The 18,998-nt window shown below is 46.6% G+C and overlaps 1 protein-coding gene across 1 annotated transcript; it reads left to right on the top strand.

Annotated features, from left to right (window-relative positions):
• The first annotated feature begins 9,232 nt into the window (after positions 1–9,232).
• PIN4 (peptidylprolyl cis/trans isomerase, NIMA-interacting 4) lies at positions 9,233–18,844 on the top strand. The gene is made up of 4 exons (XM_036118226.2): positions 9,233–9,390; positions 11,952–12,025; positions 17,745–17,864; positions 18,667–18,844. Exons 1-4 carry the CDS (start codon positions 9,348–9,350, stop codon positions 18,823–18,825), a joined length of 396 nt encoding a protein of 131 aa, XP_035974119.1. The 5' UTR covers positions 9,233–9,347; the 3' UTR covers positions 18,826–18,844.
• Positions 18,845–18,998: the final 154 nt, after the last annotated feature.

Raw genomic sequence — 18,998 nt, 5'->3', positions numbered from 1 at the left:
AGTTGTACATAAGCTAAAGGAACAGAGAATTCAAGGACCCCACAAGAAGGAATACAGTCTCTGCAAAAATAGTTCGCAAAAGTGGCTCAATGAATGGATGACTGCAGTCTTCAACAATCAAGAACAGCAAACCCTGAGAAAGGACAAGAATCTGATTTCCAGAGTTGCCACACTACAATATCCAAACATCCAATTTCAACCAAAAAGCACCAGGCATACAAAGAAATAGGAAAGTAGGGCCCACTCAAATGAAAAAATAATTTGACAGAGATTCTGCCTGATATCCAAGCACTGGACTTAATAGACAAAGACTTTGAAACAACTCTCTTAAATATGCTCAAAGAGCTTAAGGAAAACCATGAACAAAGAACTAAAGGAAACCAGAAATATTTTGTATGAACAAAGTAAGAATATCAATAAGGAAACAAAAATTTTAAAATAATTTTAAAAAATTATAAAAAGGAACAATGAGAATTCTGGAGCCAAAAGTACATGATGATATATAGAAAACCACAAGAAATCTATGAAACAAATAACAAAAACAGCAAAAACAAACAAAAAACTCCAACCTCCTAGAACGAATAAATGAGTTCAGCAAGGTTGCAGTATACCAGATCAACATAGAAAACTCAATTGTAGGGGCGCCTGGGTGGCTCAGTCGATTAAACGTCCGACTCTTGGTTTTGGCTCAGGTCATGACTTCAGGGTCATGAGATCGAGCCCTGCATCAGGCTCCACGCTAGGTGTGGCGCCTGCATAAGATTATCTTTCCCTCTCCCTCTGCCCCTCCCCACCCCACGCTCAAGTGCTCTCTCTCTCACTCTCTCAATAAATAAAGAAAAGAAAAAGAAAAAACTTAATTGCATTTCTAAATATCAGAAATGGACATGTTAGGGGCGCCTGGGTGGCTCGGTCGGTTAAGCGTCTGCCTTCGGCTTTGGTCATGATCCCAGGATCCTGGGATCGAGTCCCTCATTGGGCTCCTTGCTCAGTGGAGAGCCTGCTTCTCCCTCTGCCTGCCGCTCCCCACCCCCCCCCCCCGCTTGTGCTCCCTCTCTCTCTCTAAAATAAATAAATAAAATCTTTTTAAAAAAAGAATAAAGTGGGAGGAATCACTCTACCCAATTTTAAGACTTAGTATGTAGCTACACTAATCAAGACTGCATGATAATGTGTGATATTATAGAGGGATAGACACATAGACCAATGGAATAGAACAGAGAATCTAGAGCACACTTACACAAGTACAGCCAACTGATTTTTTTTTAAATATGTTTAAAGATTTTATTTATTTATTTGACAGAGATAGAGAGAGAGCACAAGTAGGCAGAGCAGCAGGCAGAGGGAGAGGGAGACGAAGAGGCAGACTCCCCGCTGAGCCGAAGGCAGACGCTTAACCGACTGAGCCACCGAGGCGCCCCCAGCCAACTGATTTTAACAGAAGTGCAAAAGCAATATAATGAAAGATAGCTTTTTCACTAAATGAGGCTGGAGCAATGGGACATCTTTAGGCAAAAAAGAATGGACTTCAGGGCGCCTGGGTGGCTCAATTGGTTAAGTGACTGCCTTCAGCTCAGGTCATGATCCCGGAGACCTGGGATCGAGTCCCACATCGGGCTCCCGGCTTAGCGGGGAGCCTGCTTCTCCCTCTGACCCTATCCCCTCTCATGCTGTCTCTCTCTCTCTCTCTCTCTCAAATAAATAAATAAATAAAATCTAAAAAAAAAAAAAAAAGAATGGACTTCAATCTAAACCTCACACTTGCACAAAAATGAACTCAAATGGATCATAGATTTCAGTGTAAAACATAAAACTATAACTTCTAGAAATGAAATAGGACGCCTGGGTGGCTCAGTCGGTTAAGCGTCTGCCTTCGGCTCGGGTCATGGTCCCAGGGTCCTGGGATCGATCCCCACATCGGGTCCCTGCTCAGCGGGGAGTCTGCTTCTCCCTTTCCCTCTGCCACTACCCCTGCTTGTGCTCTCTCGCTCTCTCTGACAAATAAATCAATAAAATCTTGTAAAAAAGGAAATGAAATAGGAGAAAATATTTGCGATCTAAGGCTTGATAAAAGTTCTGAGATATAACATAAATAATCCATAAAAGAAAAAACATTAAGGGCTTTTGCTCTGGAAATAAAAACTCTCAAAAGAGGATGAAAAGATAAGCTCAGAGACTGGGAGAAAATATTTGCAAACCACATCTGACAAAGTACTCATATTTAGAATATATAAAGAGCTCCTGAAACTCAACAGTAAAAAAATCCAATCAGAAACTGGGGGGAAAAAATGACACTTGTTTCACTGAAGAGCATATACAGACAGCAAATTAACACATGAAAAGATGCTTAACATCATTGGCCATCAGGGAAATGTGCATTAAAGCCACAATGAGGTATCAGTACACACCTATCCAAATGGGTAAAATAAAACATTGTGGTAACACGAAATGCTGGTGAGTAGGCAGAGAAAGATCACCCATACGTTGCCGGTGGGAATGTGAAATGGTACAGCCACTCTAAAAAAGGGTATGGCAGTCTCTTTCAAAACTCAACACGCTTGACATACATCTCAGCAATAATACTCTTGGAAATTATCCTAAAGAAATGAAAACTTGCATTCACCTAAAAACCTGTATCTTCATCAAGATAAAATCTTCTGCACAGTTAACAAAACTAAAAGGCAACCTACGGAGTGGGAGCAGATATTTGCAAATGACATATGAGATAAAGGGCTAGTATCCAAGATCTATAAAGAATTTATCAAACTCAACCCCCCAAAACCAAATAATCCAGTCAAGAAATGGGCAGAAGACATGAACAGATATTTCTCCAAAGAAGGCATCCAAATGGCCAACAGACACATGAAAAAGTGCTCAACATCACTCGGCATCAGGGAAATACAAATCAAAACCACGATGAGATACCACCTCACACCAGTCAGAATGGCTAAAATTAACAAGTCAGGAAACAACAAACGTTGGTGAGGATGTAGAGAAAGGGGAACCCTCCTACACTGTTGGTGGGAATGCAAGCTGGTGCAGCCACTCTGGAAAACAGTATGGAGGTTCCTCAAGAAGTTGAAAATAGAGCTACCCTATGACCCAGCAATTGCACTACTGGGTATTTACCCCAAAGATACAAATGTAGTGATCCGAAGGGGCACATGCACCCCGATGTTTATAGCAGCAATGTCCACAATAGCCAAACTATGGAAAGAGCCCAGATGTCCATCGACAGACGAATAGATAAAGAAGATATGGTGTATGTATATACAATGGAATACTACTCAGCCATCAGAAAGGATGAATACTTACCATTTACATCGACATGGATGGAACTGGAGGGTATTATGCTGAGCGACAGAATTCAATCAGAGAAAGACAATTATCATATGCTTTCATTCATATGAGAAATATAAGAAACAGCACAGAGGATCATAGGGGAAGGGAGGGGAAAAATGAATGGAAAGAAATCAGAGAGGGAGACAAACCGTGAGAGAATCTTAACTATGGGAAAGAAACTGAGGCTTGCTGGAGGGGAGGTGGGTGGGGGGATGGGGTTAACTGGGTGACAGGAGTTAAGGACGGCACATGATGTGACGAGCTCTGGGGGTTATATGCAACTGAAGATTTACTGACCTCTACATCTGAAATGTACTATATGTTGGCTAATTGAATTTAAATTTAAAAATAAAATAAAATAAAAAATAAAAAAATAAAAACCTGCACACAAATGTTTATAGCCACTTTATGTATAATGGCCCCCAAATGGAAACAACCCAAATGTTTTTCATCGAGTGAATGGTTAAACAAACTGGTCCATCTATGGCATGGACTTTTACTGAAAATCATACAAATACTGGAGATAAGCGTAGGGTGCTTTGGCAGTGCAGGGAAGTGCCAAACTCAGCCTGGGCGAAGTAGAGAAGAGAGTCAGGGAAGGCTTCCAGGAGGAAGTAACACCTGAGCTTGGCCCTGAAAGGTAAAGAAAAGTTAACTAGATAAGAAATGGGGGAAGAGCGCTCCGGGCAGACAGAACACCATGTGCAAAGGCATGAAGTCTTAAGAGAGCACTACACATTTGAGGGCCTGTAAATGGTCAAAGCCCTGTGGGGCAAGAGATGAGGCTGCAGGTGTCAGCATAAAGGCCCTTGGGTCTCCAGGCTAAGGAGCCTCTTAGACTGCAGGGAGCCACTGAAGGGTCTTAATTGAGGGAATGAAGGTCAGATCTGTGTTTCTGAGGCTCTCTGCCAGACACTGGGGAGCATAGCTTGGAGGGGGTGAGACTGACGGCTGAGAGACCACACGTGGAGGCTGTTCCAATGGTTCAGAGAATGAACAAAATGCTGAGGCAGGGGGACGAGGGCAAGAGATGCTTGGTGAATCTCCGTAGAGTGTTCATTGTTCACTGTACAACGATGAGGGGTAGGGAGATGAGCTGTTTAGAAGGCAGAATCCTTTAGACACGGAGACATGTTCCTGAGCGGGGGGACACAGAAGACCTCTTCCCCACTGTCCCCCTCCCTCTGCCTTGGCTACAACACTCTGCCCACACTGGCCCCCACCCACACCATGTTCTTCTTGCCTCTGTGCTTCTGGGCTTGGGAGGTCCAGTAGGCAGAGGTGATCACCTTCCAGACGACTCAGACCCTACACACTGATGCATAAACCAGAGGCGAATTGATTTCTGTATGGCGGAGGCATAACTTGGCCCTGGCACCTCCTGGGCAGAGTGCCCCCTTGTAAGGCGTCAGGTGCCTGGGAAACTGACTTGAACATGCACTCAGAACACAGGGAAGCGGGTGTTCTTGGGCTTCACGTGGGGGAGGGCAAAGCCTAGGGCAGTGTCATCATGCAGGAGTGACCAGCTTGGAGGTCAGAGAGATCTGAGTTCAGAGCCCAACCCTGCCACAGTGCCTAGATGTGCAACCTTGCACACATCTCTTAACTCCTCTGAGCCTGTTTCTTCAGCTCTCACATGGCAACGGTGATTCTCGGCAAATAAGGCTGTTGTGAAAACAGGGGTGCCCGGCTGGCTCAGTCAGTAGAGCGTGCGACTCTTGATCTCGGGGTTGTGAGTTTGAGCGCCACGTTGGGGGTAGAGACTACTTAAAAATGAAACCTTAAAACAAAAGACTGTTGTGAAAACTGAAAGAGATAATAAAGGCAAAGCACCTGGCTCACGCTATGTATGCCACTAAGTGCTGGTTGTTTTCCACTGTCTCAAATGAACACTGCCTCAGAAAAACAATCCACCTCACCAATACTGGAATATTAATGTTCTCCAGCAAGTGCGGCTCTTGCTTAGATGATGCTGGACAAACACAGATGGGATCTTCTTCTCTGGAGCCCTTTTATATTTTTATTTTTTACTTTTTTAGAGAGAGAGAACGCGAGCGTGAGCGGGGCGGGGGGAGGGGCAGGGGGGAGAGGGAGAATCCTAAGCAGGCTCCACGGCCAGCACAGAGCCCGTCTCTGGGCTCGATCTCACGACCCTGAGATCATGAGCTGAGCCGACATCCAGAATCGGACGCTCAACCGACTGAGCCACCCAGGCGCCCCTGAAGCCCCTTTTTAAAAACCAGTTGTTCAAAGCTTCATTATCTCATGCCAGACATGCTAACAATGGCATGAAGAGGATTAGAAAGGTCTTTGGCCACCGACTGTGTTCAGGAGACACATCCATCCCATTGGCAATATACCTGCATCCACTTGCCACGATGGATGGCTACTTTTCAGGTGGCTGATCTCGTCCACCGTGTACTGATTTTCCTTGCTTTCAGTTTCCAAAGGTGACATTTTTCTACCCTTGTCCCCAGAAGCTGGGGCCCAGAGCTCCCCATGGATTGACCACCTCTGAATGGGATCGACGAGATCTCTGTGCTCTGTTGCTTCAGGCCCCCCTTTCAGAGTAAGCTCTGTGGGGGTCTCGAATGGAAAAGAAACCACAGTCCCTTGGTTGTGGAGCAGGTAGGGCAGGACAGAGAGTCTTGGTCAAGGTTTGTGAACTTCGGTCCTAGGCAGAGGGCTGTCAGCTTCCCTTCCTAATTTTCCTTGTTTAAGAAATACGTGGAAGAATCAGTCTGAGGAGATAATTAATAGAAAATACAACTGGCAGCCATTCCAGGCTCTGCCTCACTGTGCACACTCCCGCAGTTGTTACCATGGTTTCAAGGCTGAAGTTTTCTCCCCTCTGCCCCCCTGCCCGCTCTTAAGTTCATTTGTCACTCTGCTCCAGACTCCTCCACAGTGGGCCTCCACAGCCTGGTGCAGACTTAACCCTGTAGAGAAGCTAGCGTTTTTTGGTGTTTGTTTGACAAATAACGCTTATTGCTCTTTTTTTCTCTTGAACAAAATAGAAATACATGCCAATTGATATAAACAGAATATAACATAAACAGAAAAAAAAAAATGGAAGGTAGGCACCAACTCACATTCCAGAATAAACACTTAAGAATTTTTTTTAAGGGGCGCCTGGGTGGCTCAGTTGTTAAGCGTCTGCCTTCGGCTCAGGTCGTGATCCCGGGATCCCGGGATCAAGCCCCGCATCGGGCTCCCTGCTCAGCGGGAAGCCTGCTTCTCCGTCTCCAAATCCCCCTGCTTGTAGTCCTGCTCTCGCTATCTCTCTCTCTGTCAAATAAATCAATAAAATCTTAAAAAAAAGATTTTTTAAAAGATTTGTTTATTTTAGAGAGAGAGAGAGAGAGAGTGCGCAAGAGTGGGGGAGGTGGAGGGGCAGAGGGATAGGGACAGAGAAGCTCAAGCAGGCTCCATGCTGAGCGGGGAGCCTGATGTGGGGCTCCATCCCACCACCCTGAGATCATGACCTGAGCTGAAACCAAGAGTCGGATGCTTAACTGACTGTACCACCCAGGCGCCTGAAGAATTTTTTTAAAGACTTAATTTTTTAAAATAATTTTTAAGTTTAAATTCAATTCATTAACATATAATGTATTATTTTTTTCAGGGGTACAGGTTTGTGATTCATCAGTCTTATATAATACCCAGGGCTCATTACAACACATACACTCCCCAATGTCCATCACCCAGTTACCCCATTCCCCCACTCCCCTCCCCTCCAGCAACCCTCAGTTTGTTTCCTAAGATTAAGAGTCTCTTATGGTTTGTCTCCCTCTAAAGACTTAATTTTTTAAAGTAATCTCTACACCCAACTTGGGGCTCGAACCCACAGGCCTGAGATCAATAGTCGCGTGCTCCACTGACTAAGCCAGCCGGGCACCCGGAACACTTAAGATTTTATCATATTTCCTTCCCCATCTTTTTGTGATGCATACTGCATAGTTGAGATTGTACATGATTTTGAATCTGACTGTCTTATAGTGCGTTGACCTTGAAACCCACTCCCCCCGCCCCAGCAGACCTCTGCCCATCCTCTTCTCCTTTGAGCTATTGGCCTCTAGGTACTGCTTTGGGGAAGTTCAGCCACTTACACAGGCTTGCTTATTGTTGTTGCTGTTATCTGTTGGAACACATAGAGCTCTCACAATGTTCCAGGCACTAAGCATTTGTCAGATGCATCTGCCATTTAATGCTGGCTCTTCACTGGGAGCTGAACTCTGTTTCATTCCCCCTCTTCATACCATAGCCGGTGGTCACAGGAAAGGCTGTTCCTATGAGAAATCAGAAGTAAAGGTGCCTCCTGGGCCTCCTGGCTGTGGATAAGCCGATGAACGTGAAGCCACACTGTCACTGTCGAACCCCAACCCCCACCTCTCAGCTGGACTTGGAAAGTCAGTACACAGGCAGGCTCCACCTCAGAAGCAGGGGACCAATGATCCCCTCAGCACTGGAAGCGTTTCCCACAGTTGATCACTCCCAATTCAAAACAAGGAGTACCCGGGATGTGTTGTGTCCAAATGCCACAGCAGTACAACACGAGGGGGCTGCTTGTTACGGACAAGTTGGGGGTGGGCACAGTCTCAAAAATGCCTGATCCTTTGGTCTGGGCACGAAGCATCCCAAGTCCAGCAAGGCTGTATCCAAAAACTAAACTCTGACCTGGAAGCCCTGTACATTCTGGCTGGTAGTGGCCAACTACCAGCAGGGTAGCTTACGATGGCAAGGGATAGCCATCTTATGGAGCGAAGAAAAAGCTCCGACCTTATATACAAATTGGGAGGAGAGGGGTTGCGGGTAAGGGAAGAAAGTGTGGGGACGCAAATTCAAAACTCATTCATCTTCAGCTAACATTCTATGAGTTAGTCATTGGTTTATGTGCTTTACAAATTTGAGCTTGTTTAATTCTCTTAACACCCTGTAAGTAGGTACTCTTATCATCGGCTCCATTTAACAGATGATGAAACTGAGCCAAAGAGGGATGAGGTAATTTCCTCAAGGTCACAGAGCTAGTAGCCAGATGGTGGAGCAGGGATTGGAGGTGAGGCAGTCTGGCTCCAGAATCCATGCTTTTAAGTACTGTTTTATGCTGCACCATTATAGAAATTTGGGAAGACTCACAGAAACATACACAACCACCTGTACTAGCACCACTTTGCTAGGCAGCCTTCCTGTCTTTTACATGCACCCTTTTTCTAAAAAATGTACCATATTCTATAGCTTGGTCTGCAACCTTCCCGAAGGCCATATCCTGTGTCTCTACAGACAGCCTTCCACTCATTATTTTAAATGGGCATATCCTTTTGTGTGGTTGAGACATTATTTATTTAAGCAATACCCTACGGAGGGACATTTAGCCTGCTTCCAGTTTTTCTCCATGACAGAGTGCTGCAAGAGGCAGAGGGGTGATAGCCTTTTTTAATAAAACTACCTTTTAAATCCAATCAGCTACAAACGCAGAATAAAATTTTTTTAAAATGAAAAACCGCAAGGGAGGGCAGGGCCTGTGCGTAGGAGGCAGCGGGAGGAAGGCGCTGCCACCGCGGCTCTTCCTCCCTTCCCTTTGTCTGGAGGCCCCGCGGGATTGGCTAGAGCCGGCGCCAAGGGACTGCAGAGGGCCGCGCCATCCACTACGCACGCGTGCAGGAGCCGGGCCGGGAAGCGGGGAAGCACGGGAGCTGGCGCAAATAAGGGCGTGCGACAGAAGAAACAAAAAAAAGAACGCAAAGGCGGGGTTTCCCGCCCCTGCTCCACCCTTGGCTCCGCCCCCGAACAGACCCAAACTTCTTATTGGTCAGCCATCTTCGGCTCCATTAGTATGAGGGCCCAAGGACCGGGTCTGCCCCAGAATATGCCTGCTTCCAGGGCCGGAGCGAAAACGGTCCGTTTCGATGCCGTTTTCAGGCATGTGTTCTGGACATGCCCGTGGGGCCTAACGGGGCTTTGTGCGGCAAACGAAGCCGTTGAGGGGTCTGCCGCAGGTTCGGAAGATGCCGCCCAAGGGAAAAAGTGGCTCCGGGAAAGGGGGGAAAGGTAGAGCGGCCAGAGCAACCAGAGAGAATGGGGTCGGGTGAGGAGCGAGGGGAGGGAGCAGACCGGCGACCCCCGGGGTCCGGGACGGGGGCAGCGGGTGGCCGGTGACTAGAGGATTGCCCGGCAAGTGAGAAGTTGGAGACAATCGGGGCGGAATTCTCTGGAAAGCCTTAATTGAAAAAAGCATGGAAATTAGATGGTAGATAGGAGAGGACAGAGGATGAAGAGAACGTTCTGTTTGTTTCTTCAGAATGGGGAAAAGTTGAGAGTGAGGCTGACGTGAAGGATCCAGTAGAGTTAGGGAGGTAAGGGTCCAGAGGAGTGAGATTTGAGAAAATGGGGTCCAGGACAGGTGGAGAAGTTGACCTTTGAATGGGAGAAGGGATGCGCTATGCTTAAGGTCATAGGGAAAGAGACGAGGATGGGTGTGATTGTAAAAATCGGGGCCGGAGTGGGGGGTGGGGTTCGTATGATATCATGATTAATGGCCTCAATTTCTTAGTAAAGTGGAAGGTAAGGGTAATTTTTAAGACCGAGGGGCAGGGACTGAGTGGGGGTCTTGAGAGTGGTAAAGGTTTGGAGTGGCCATTGGGGGTGATGGGAAAGGGAAGAAAACACTAATAAAAGGATCGGCCCTCAAGGCTAAGAGCCTAAGGTTGGAAGTCCGTGAATCTGTAGAGGACACAATCTACACAGTCATGATTTACCTGGTAACTTGCAACTGGCACAATATACGCCTGAAAAGAGCTGGGTGGAGCCTTGAGCCAAGGTTGAGGGTGTGTTGGCCAATAATAGAATGGCAAAACAAGGTAATTAAGGGTGCCAGTGGGAACACAAATGATCAAGCATGGGGTCCGGGATCATAGTCTAGGAGAACATAGCAGGATAAAGGTACCGAAGTGGGGAGTGGTTTCCGTGAAGCCAAAGAGCCAGTGTTGTGGGAGTGAGACAGGAGACATCTTTTAAAAAGAACATGAAGTTGTAGTCCGGCACTGAACTGTGCGTTCTCGGTGGCATGGTTCCATCGTGTGCCCTCGGGAGCAGGTGGCCTGGTGTAGAAGGCATGGACGTTCAGGAGGGAGGTCCGGAAGTGTGAAGTTAGGTTGTTGGATGGTTCCTCAGCATAGGTGGTGAGGTTGTCCGAGATGACAGCGAGAGTGAGGGTGGAAAGGAATCCTGAAACTGCCGCTAGAGTCCTCAATCAAAGGGAGTGAGGTAGCAGTCAGATGGCGGCATCTGGCAGGGGAGAGGATGAGGTGACTGGAAGGCATTGTCCTTCGAGAGTGAACGTACAGCAAACCCACTTAAGAGTTTGGTGTAATAAAACTCCTTGGGCAGTAATATTTTCTTAGGCATTTGGTCATCAGTGTTTTGGGTTGTCAGTTGAGTTGGACATTTACTGAACAACTGTTGTGTGCTAGATACTGTGCCAGGCATTGGAGATACTCAGACAGGTAACATGGAGTCTCTTGATTAAAACATTACAGTGGCTCCCTTTTCTAGGATAAATTCCAGGTTCCTCAGTGGGATTCCTAGGCCCTCATGCCCTAACGGCCCCCTCCCCTGGGCTTATCTCACAACACTCCCACCTCAGATTTGGCTTCATCCATAGTTTCCGACACATAACACATTGTTCCACCACCCTGCAGTGTCTCCTCATCCTTGTCCTTTCTTCATTTGGTCAGCTTCTGCTCATCCAGGAAACCTTCCCTGAGTGGCTAAAACGGCCCTCTGTGCTTCCACAGCCTTCTGTCCGTAGATCGTAGGTCATTCTCCTGAAATGATCTATTTACATGTCTGTCTTCCCCAGTAGACTATGAGCTCCGTGAAGGAAGGTACCACGGCTTGTTCATCTTTGTATCCCCAGTGTCTGGAACTTACTAGTTATTTAGGAAATCTTTATTGAACTGAACATTTAATCCAGCAATAGTTCTTACGAACATCAGGCCCTAACAGTAAGTACGCTGCCGTGAACACAGAAGTTGACATAGTGGTAAGATGACATCATGCTAAAATGTAAGATGCCACCAGTGGTTGTTAATCTGCATATCAACAGTGTTTCTTAGGAAGGTTTCAAGGGGCAATGTCAGAGCCTCCAGGAATTTGGACACGAATGTATTCTTTAGCCAAATACAGGTGGTGGGAAAGTTGATCTTTATTTAAAATACATTCTCAGAGATTTGACTTACTGGAATGTGAGTACTCAAAGACAGAGTCGCAGTGCTTATTAGACATCTTACAAGAGCTCAGGGGTTTGCTCTTAGAAGGCAGGATTTCAAATTGGGTCCAGAGAATCTGGACCAGGCTTTTGGCGCTCTTGTTCATCCATCGGCACACTCATTCGTCTGTCCCTTTTCCACAAAGGGTTTCTGTAAGGCACACATTTCTTGTTTTAAGAGAGATGAGCCACAGATGAATTTAGCCTCATGTATTAAGGTGTCTGGCAGAGGGCTCTTTTGAAGCGTGGTGCTGTGACAGAAGTATCAGCTCCCATTGTGTTGGCCTTTTGTGTAAGTATCAAGACGCATTTTAAACGAGTACCTGTGATCTCTTCTCTAAAGGGGGAGCATCCTGTGGGAGTGACAGTTCTGACAAGAAGGCTCAGGGTCCCAAAGGTGGTGGCAATGCAGTAAAGGTGAGTCACTCGTTCCTTTTGTTTTTCATGTTAAATATAAATAACATATATACATGTGTTATTCTGGTACCCAGGAAAGGAAAAGACAGTATGCTGAACTCATTCTAAGACGCTAGCCTAATATTGATGTAAAATCAAGATAACATAATATTGGAAAATAGGGACCAGTCTCACATATGAAAGGTAATTCCTTTTAAGTGTTTTCTCAAATGCTTTCTCAAACATCCCAAATTTCTTCATACTTTGTATTGTTTCTTTTTTATTTTTTTTAAAGATTTTATTTATTTATTTGACAGAGAGAGACACAGCGAGAGAGGGAACACAAGCAGGGGGAGTGGGAGAGGGAGAAGCAAGCTTCCCGCAGAGCAGGGAGCCCGATGCGGGGCTCGATCCCAGGACCCTGGGATCATGACCTGAGCCGAAGGCAGACGCTTAACGACTGAGCCACCCAGGCGCCCCTTGTATTGTTTCTTGAAAGGTACACTTCATACATTTCAAGAAGCGATACAAAGGATGAAGAAAATAAGTAAGTGAATGACCTGTTTCTCAGAAGGAAATGATATTTTATGAAACCAAGGACCTAGGGGCACCTGTGTGGCTCAGTCGGTTAAGCGTCTGCCTTTGGCTCAGGTCATGATCCCAGGGTCCTGGTATCGAGCCCTGCATCAGGCTCCCTGCTCAGCTGGGAGGCTGCTTCTCCCTCTCCCAATCCCCCTGCTTGTGCTCTCTCTCTGTCAAATAAATAAATAAAATCCTTAAGGAAAAAAAAAAAAACCAAGGGCTTAGATAAACAGGCAAAGGCACAGGTCTCCTCAGATAGCTCCCCCACTGGTAAGCTACAGGCCAGGGCCCTGACCGTGAAAACTGGGGTGGGAGACAGTCACAAATAATTACTTGAAGTACTTAACCTCGTCCCAGAGGAGTGTCTGCCCTGGGAAAATACAGTGTGCAGACAACCGTACTGCTCCGTGCTGCGTAACAAGGCAGTTCCATGCTCCGGTCAGGGTATGGGATCCCGTACTTTGACTATTCATTCAATAAGGACTTAGTGACATCTGTCCCTTTGCCAAGCAGTGTACAAAGTTCTGGGTATTTTAAAAAATGGGGGGTAAGAGATGGTTTCTCTTGTCACCTGGCAGTTGGAGCAGTTAGGTCAGGAATCCATTTCATTGCTGCATAATGAGTGCAGTAGAGCATTTGCATCCTATAAATCCAGCCAAAAAAAGAGAGAAAATACAGTGTGAGCCGTTCTACCCACTTTCCTATTCCATGAACCAGAGAAACAGTGAGATGGGGGACATGAATCTGCTTTTCCACAGCTGACCGCTGTTCTCGTATGAGCATCCAATTATGTGAAGTGGGGTTCTGGCATCCAAAGATAGGTTTTCATGAAGCATGGTTCCTAAAAACCAACCAAGTACTTCATCTGCTGTTGAGCTGAAGAAGTGGTCATTGTTGCCACGGCTGGGGAGACAGGCTCTGTTGGGTTTAATGAGGGCTGACCGGTAGGGTATCTTCATAAGGGATATTGTAGGGTAATTTTGGCCACATGCAGTTTTCACCCTATGTGCTGACTTTTACAAGCATCTAGCCCGAGACTGCTCCACTGCATATGAATTTAAAGAGGCCCCTTGCCCCTTTCTGGGAAAAAATAAGTTCAGTGAGGCTGTGCATGAGGTATGTGGAAAGAAGTGACATGTAATCAGGTAGGAAAGTTGATGAGAGCTAAATTCTCTTGTTAAGCTTTTTCTTTTGAGGCAATTTTAGACTCTCACTCAGTTGTAAAAAAAACACATGTACCTTTTACCCTGTTTTCCCAATGGTAACATCCTACCTCAGACTCTAGAAGGATAGCACAACCAGGAGATTGACATTGATACAGTAAAGCTACAGAACATTTCCATCACCCCAAGGATCCCTGTTGTGGCCCTTTTATAGCCATGCCCACGTCCCTCCCCTACGTTCCCCCCATCCTTAACCCCTGGCAGCAACTAAACTGTTCTCCATTTCTGTAATTTTATAATTTCAAGAATGTTACATGAACGGAATGATGCAATATGTAACCTTCTGGCTTTTTCACTGTCAGCATAATTTTCTGGAGATCTCATTCAAGTTGTTTCATGTACCAGTAGTGTGTTCCTTTATATGGCTGAGTAGTGTGCCATGGAATGGATGTGCCATGTAATGTTTAACTGTTCACCTGCCAGAGGACATCTGGATCGTTTCCAGTGTTTGTAAAGGTCCCAGCAGGGAGGGGACCCTCGAACACTCCGGCCTTTCAGGGCCTATGCTCCTTCCACATCCTGCCCTTCTGCTTTCAACCCCACTCCTGAGCCCACACCCTGCCCTGTGTCTCTAGAGCTGTCCAGATTCTGAAATCCACCTGCCGACCATAGCTTCCCTCCTTCCCCTTCATTTCCCGCCTCCCCCGATCTTGTTCTGTTCTTCTCTGCATGCAGACCTCAAGCCCTTGAGCCCACCTGTTCTCCCCACCTTCTCCCAGGCTGTGTGTCTGTTGTCCAAGCCCCGTGTGTCCTGTAAGCTGGAAATTAGATCAGAGAGCTTGACCATTGCATCTGGGAGCCCCACCTCTTTTTCCTTTTGGTCATCTGCTGCATCCACCTGCTAAACTACAACTCGGGATCAGTCCAGTGGTCTACTTCCTTTACGTTTAAACCCAGAGATGCTGGGCCCTGAATGGAGAGTCACACGGCCTCGGGAATTGGGACCACTAATTCATGGTCTCTAACCTTAGCTAGGCCCTCAGCACTGTGCTGCAATCCTCTGCCACTCACCTGCCTCCACCCACCACCCTGCTCTAGTCAGGCAGCAGATAACTTCATCCAGTGGTTCTCAACCCTGGTGTACGTCGGATTCCTATAGACAGCTTCTAAAACTACCAATGCCCAGGGTCCCACCCCGGACCAAGTGCCTCAGCATCTCCAGGTGGTGGGGCCTGGACCTTGATGGATTTTTTTAGCAGCACTGAGGATGGTTCCGATGTGCTGCCGGGGTTGAGAAACACTGATCCAGTCTCACAGGATTGGTGTGAGGATTTCACTCGAGAACGCATGGAAAGTGCTTTGCACAGTACCTAGCAAATACTAGCTTTTAAATATTGCTAAATTTTCACACAGAAATGGAAACCAGACCTATCGTCAGGAGCTCACTGGCTTTCCAGCCCCCTGCCGACAAAGTTCTCTTCCCCCACACCTCCCTCCTCTGTCTTCTAAGGCCAACGAATTTTTCAAGCAGTGCTCTCGGTGCCACGCCTGGCTCCTTCATTAGCTCCACGCTCTTTTCGTTGCTGTCTTCAGCCTTTCCCTCTTTACTGCGTCTTTCCCTTCGTTCTGAGATTATGCCCAGGGACCTTTAAAATAGATACGTGTCTGGGACCTTTTTCTTCTAAGAGCTCTTTCTCCTTTTCTGACTCAGCTGGGGGGAGTACCCCCCTCCCCCACCTCCCATTACTTCCTTCGTCTGCCCACCACAGTCTGGCTTCTGCACTTTCTGCTCTTCTGAAACTGCTTTTGCTAAGGTCATTGATCACCCAGTGCTAAATTGATGTATTTCTTCCCTGATCACTCTGCAACATTTAAGCCTGTTGACCATTTCCTTCTTGAAACTCTTTTGCAGGGTGTCTGGGTGGCTCAGTCAGGGAAGTGTCTGCCTTCGGCTCAGGTCAGGATCCTGGGGTCCTGGGATCGAGCCCCACATTGGGCTCCTTGTTCAGCAGGGAACCTGCTTCTCCCTCCCCCTCTGCCTGCCACTGCCCCCTGCTTGTGCTCTCTCATGCTCTCTTTCTCTCTCTCTTTCAAATAAATAAATAAAATCTTAAAAAGAGAGAAAGAAAGAAAGGGAAGGAAGAAAGAGGGAAAGAAAGAAGGAAGGAAAGAGAGGAAGGAAAGAAAAGGAAGGAGAGAAAGGAAAGAAAGAAGGAAGGAAAGAAAGAGACAGAAAGAAAAGAAAGAAAGAAACTGTCTTTTGTCTTGGTTTTTGTTAACACGCCTTTCTCTCCTACCCATCTGGCCTTTCCTTTGTGCTCTGCTTATTGAGCGTCTCTCTTTGCTTATGGCTTCAATGTCCATATTCTCCAAGGATGTCTTTAGCCTGCGTTTCTCCTCATCCTGTGTAGCCTCCCTGAGTCATCTCCTCACCTCCCATGGTGTCAGCTTCCTACCTCCACACTGAGCACTCCCAGATCCTCTTGAAGATGCCGTCCTCCCCAGTTGCCGGTCAGTCAGTCACATTGCAGATCCTGCAGGTACTACAGACTCGTGTCTAACCTGTCAGGCTGTCCAGACCAGAATACTTGTTGATTCATTTGTAAAGTGTTCGGTGGGATCCCCTTGCTGTGATCACAAATGCTGTAATTCATTTCACAGCAATTGAACCAACCAGAAGGTTGCTTTGCGAGTGTGGAATCCTAAAGAGGGAGGCATTCTTGAAGCAGTTGTAGCTAGGCCAAGCTGAGGGCTGATGAACCATCCTTGTTTCCCAACATGTATCTCGCTAGTGTCCAGACTGTTTGTCCCTGTCTTCCCTGGACAGCGCTGGACACATTCTATAAAAGTCTGCCTCTCTGAGCCCTGCCTTTTGACAGATTCTTTCCTTTGCTGTGTTCCTATCTCCTGTGTAGTTCCTCCAGTCAGGAAGTTATTCCTGTGGGCCTAGAATCCCCTTGCCCCTAATTTTAGGAGTCGAACCCTGAGGCCAACCTTGATTTGCTTGTCTCTGCATTTATAAGGGAGACACCTTTGGCCCCCATCCCAGTGTGTCATTTGCAATAGGAAACCATGGATTGTTGAATGAGAAATTGGGAATCCTGCAGAACAGCTCCCTTGACAAAATCATTTTTAAAGATAGAGTGATTTGGGGCACCTGGGTGGCTCAGTCGTTAAGCGTCTGCCTTCGGCTCAGGTCATGATCCCAGGGTCCTGGGATCGAGCCCCACATCGGGCTCCATGCTCCGCGGGAGGCCTGCTTCTCCCTCTCTCACTCCCACTGCTTGTGTTCCCTCTCTCACTGTGTCTTTCTCTGTCAAATAAATAAATAAAATCTTTAAAGATAGAGTGATTTGTTTTTTAAAAAAAGCAACATGGCTTTATGTAAACATAGGTCAAATTTGAGTACTTCTGTAGGGGTGAGTATTCTTAATCAACATACGATACTTTTTCAAAGTGCCGAATTGTGAGGAGGCCTCTTGCGGTAAAAAAGGATTTCCTAGTGGGTTTTTTAGTATCTTCCCCACTCTGATAAAGTAACGGCTAACCTTTATTGAGTACTAACTGCGTTATCTTAGTCTTCACAACCCTATGAGAACACGTAGGTACTATTATTATCTCAGGGCACAGATGGGAAAACACTTGGAGGTTTAAGAAGATGCCTACGATCATACAGCAGAGCTGGGATTTGACTCGAGGGCCCAAGCTTTCAATCATTATGTCTCCTCTTCCTGTTAACCAGTGAAGTATATGGTAAAGATGGGAGCTTCCCCCAGCCCGATTCCCATTTGCCATCTCAGTCAGCGTTCCAAGATGGTGTCTTGACAAGGGAAATGGGTTTGTGGCCATTGCCCAACTGAGCAGCCTTCCAGGATTTTCTGCTGCCATGAACCTAATGTGTGTTTTCACTAAGGAGTAATCCAGACATGAGTGCTGTGAAAAAGGGGATCATTTGGCTCTCCCAGATACTATGTGACCATACTTTTTCCTTGCAGGTCAGACACATTCTGTGTGAAAAACATGGGAAAATCATGGAAGCCATGGAAAAGTTGAAGTCTGGAATGAGATTCAATGAAGTGGCCACACAGTATAGTGAAGATAAAGCCAGGCAAGGGGTATGGTGCTGTTGTCATTTAAAATGATCTCTCCCCGGGCTCCTGGGTGGTACAGTCGGTGAAGTGTCCGACTCTTGGTTTCGGCTCAGGTCATGATCTCGGGGTCCTGGGATCGAGTCCCGTGTTGGGCTCCATGCTCAGTGCAAAGTCTGCTTGAGATTCTCCCTCTCCCTCTGCCCCTCCTACTTGTGCTCTCTCTCTCTCTCTCAGATAAATAAATCCTTAAAAAAAAAAAAGATCTGGGGCGCCTGGGTGGCTCAGTTGTTAAGCGGCTGCCTTTGGCTCAGGTCATGATCCCAGGGTCCTGGGATCGCCCTGCTCGGCGGGAAGCCTGCTTCTCCCTCTCCCACTCCCCCTGCTTGTGTTCCGTCTCTCGCTGTGTCTCTCTCTGTCAAATAAATAAATCTTTAAAAAAAAAAAAAAGATCTCTTCCCCATGGAGGACACAAAGCAGTAGGGATTATTTCTACGTTCTGCCCTTAATTTTAGCCATATCTTGGCATAAAGATCTTAAAAGCAGAAATGTCCAACTTGTAAACAGTTGCGTACAGGTCACCTGTGTCTAAAACTAGGCGTTACCAAACTGGCACAGCTAACAGACACCTGGCAACATTGTGAGTGTGTATGTGTTCGGTCCAGGGTTGGAGCTCTTCCACCCATCTGTCCTTGGTGAGCCCACTTCTTTGCAGTCCGGCTGAATGAACCTAAGAACCTGAGCATTTGTGTTGGGAAGTTCCCAAGCTACAGTAGAACTGTTTCCTCTTCAGGGCTACCTGACATCGCGTATCTTTTGGGTTTTTCAGGGCGACTTGGGTTGGATGACCAGAGGTTCCATGGTGGGACCATTTCAGGAAGCAGCATTTGCCTTGCCTGTGAGTGGGCTGGATAAGCCTGTGTTTACAGACCCTCCGGTTAAGACAAAATTTGGATATCATATTATTATGGTTGAAGGGAGAAAATAAAGTTGTATGAAAGACTGAATATGTTTTATACGTTCTGCTTACTTCTTTAAAAGGTGTTGAGTAATCCTGTATGTTATGAACTCTGTCGTTATGGGTTTGTAGGCACAAAACGAAGTGGAGAAAGGTTGGTGTACACTGTAGCAGCTGTTCTCACAGGTAAGTTAAGCAGGGGC

Source organism: Halichoerus grypus, chromosome X (assembly GCF_964656455.1).
Source record: "Halichoerus grypus chromosome X, mHalGry1.hap1.1, whole genome shotgun sequence".
Lineage (NCBI taxonomy): Eukaryota > Metazoa > Chordata > Mammalia > Carnivora > Phocidae > Halichoerus > Halichoerus grypus.
Note: the sequence above shows the minus strand (reverse complement) of the source record. Positions and strands in the feature narration are given on the sequence as shown.